We start from the raw sequence: 2378 nt of genomic DNA, 5'->3' as shown, positions 1-2378 counted from the left end.
ACGTATGGTTAATTGGGTAGGTACTTTCTCTAGTTTTCACTAGAGTGGAGTTCGATTCTTGGTTTCGGTAAAGTATAATTCATTATCTAATAGCATTTTAGTATTTGTTTTCAGCAGTGTTTTTTCCTGTTTGCTGTCCGTCTGTCCGTCCATTGATTGTCGATTCTGCTTTACGTAAGTTGATTTATGTAAGGAATGTCTAAAAAAGTATTGACAGCTCCAAAAAATACCGATTACCTACATATTTGATGCGTTTTCCTTTTTAAAAAGATACATTGCAATTCTTCCGTGTTGGAACAAGGTAAACGAGCATAACAATCACTGTGGGAATATCTATTAGTTATCGACAAGGCTACAAGAAGTTCGCGTGTGCTTCCTAAGCCGAAGTTTCATTTTGATAGTAACACGTTCTTTGGCTAGAGAGTAGTTTCTCGTTTCCTGTTTCACTATAGTCTCAATATTCAAGGCTTATAATTGATGACGATTGAAGCATTTATTTATCCACTAAGTCTTCTTGTTTCTTATGATCTTATTCATTATTTCTGTCTGAAATATGTTTAGTAAAGAACTCACCCGCAATGACAATAAAAAAATAAGAACAAATGGAGCTGTCTGAAAAAGTAATTTAGCTACCAAAATTTGTTTTGCTAGTTGACTTAATTAAGCCGAGATTTGTTAGTGTATAATGTAAACATACTGATGCCGAGTACAGGTTATCGGTGAGGTCACGACTGGCAGAGGTCGCTGACGTAGTGACGTGACCAGTTCGACTGAACGCCTCGCACGATTCGGCCCTGGCGAAATATCGATATCAACCAATCAGAGTGCGCGTACATCACTGTTGGTAATTAGGAGCAGACGCCGGCAGTACGTGGAAGCTAAGTGCTACGGACACAAGTCACACGAGCAACATGAAGTCTGCAGCTTTAATCTTGTTATTTGTCTTCTGTTCTGTCCAATGTAAGTACAATTCGACGTTTACGACTCATATTTGTAGGTAGAAAAGCAATTTTAGACTGAATCAGAAATATGAAAAGAAAATCTACTTATTAAAGGTTTCCTTACTTTTAATGTGGTTATTTATACGACTACAATACTTAAATATAATTCGATATATCGGTTTGTTCAACAACTACGCAGAATGACGATAATTTGGCATATCGGTCTGCGGTTGAATGATGAATCAATTTCCAATCCATTTCTACTTATCACACAACCATATTTCTACATACATATACACATGTTTAAAAGATAAGAAGCTGATTTCAATATGACTTTCTTCATGTTTATATATTTTAATTTCAGGTCGGAAGATATTGCCGATAAACAAAAATGCTAACATCGACTTTATTAATATGGAGAGTGGTTTCGGGCAGCCTACCGCGGCCAGAACGGGCCCAGCAGCCGCGCCGGTAGTGCCTAAACCAGCACCCGCACCGGCACCTGCACCCGCACCCGCACCGGCACCTGCACGCGCACCGGCACCCGCACCTGCACCAGCTCCTGCACCCGCCCCCAAGGCTCCAACCCCAGCTCCTAAGCCAGCAGCTCCCCAATCACCCTCCAAGCCTGCTCAACTTTCCCCTCCGCCCGCTCAGAACAAGCCCGGCTTGGTCATCCCGCCCGGACCAGCCCAACCTACTCCAACTCCTGGCCCCGGTAGTGTTAAAGCACTTATCAACTACTACGACAGCAGAGGCAATGCCAGTCCCATCCGTCCTTACAGCTACAGCCAGGCGGTCAAGCAGGGGTAAACAACAACGTACCTACAAAGTGATAAATCGTGCCATTGTGATGTGAACAACTAATTGTATGGTTTGCAGATTAATGAACTTGTACCGTATGAATGTTATTCTAAAAATACTTGAATACCATGTAAATAGCGACGAACTTCATTGAACAACATTATTTATTGTATATTTTGAAGAATGAATAAAAGTATGTATGTATAGTTAGCAACGTATTATTCCCCGTAGGGATGAATGCACATAAGATATGATCACTATTTTCTCACCAATTATGTATTCTGGAAGATAAAAAGTTCTATAAATAATGGCCTGAAGTGAAACATTTAATAAGTCACCTTGTTTCGCTATTAAATGTATTTCGACCTCATTATAACCTGGGCCCCTACCAATTAGCTGATAGGTGTAAAGCGACAATATTTTTGTAAAATAGTGTAGATTTCTACGAATATGTGCATTGCTAATATGCTATTATTTACTTAATGGCTCAGACATATGCGTTGTTATAGCCTAAATAAATAAAGCTAGTCGGACATGTTCAGAGTTCCAGTCAATTGCGGGTTGAAGTAAGTACGAAAAAATATATCTTATTATAGTCACTTACAAACAGCCTATTGATATACTAGGTGTATT

General features: G+C 39.7%; 1 protein-coding gene across 1 annotated transcript; it reads left to right on the top strand.

Annotated features, from left to right (window-relative positions):
- Positions 1–789: 789 nt before the first annotated feature.
- On the top strand, positions 790–1951 carry LOC118271675 (uncharacterized). The gene is made up of 2 exons (XM_035587813.2): positions 790–960; positions 1306–1951. Exons 1-2 carry the CDS (start codon positions 912–914, stop codon positions 1752–1754), a joined length of 498 nt encoding a protein of 165 aa, XP_035443706.2. The 5' UTR covers positions 790–911; the 3' UTR covers positions 1755–1951.
- The last annotated feature ends 427 nt before the right edge of the window (positions 1952–2378 follow it).

This window comes from Spodoptera frugiperda, chromosome 15 (genome assembly GCF_023101765.2).
Source record: "Spodoptera frugiperda isolate SF20-4 chromosome 15, AGI-APGP_CSIRO_Sfru_2.0, whole genome shotgun sequence".
Classification (NCBI taxonomy): Eukaryota; Metazoa; Arthropoda; class Insecta; order Lepidoptera; family Noctuidae; genus Spodoptera; species Spodoptera frugiperda.
Note: the sequence above shows the minus strand (reverse complement) of the source record. Positions and strands in the feature narration are given on the sequence as shown.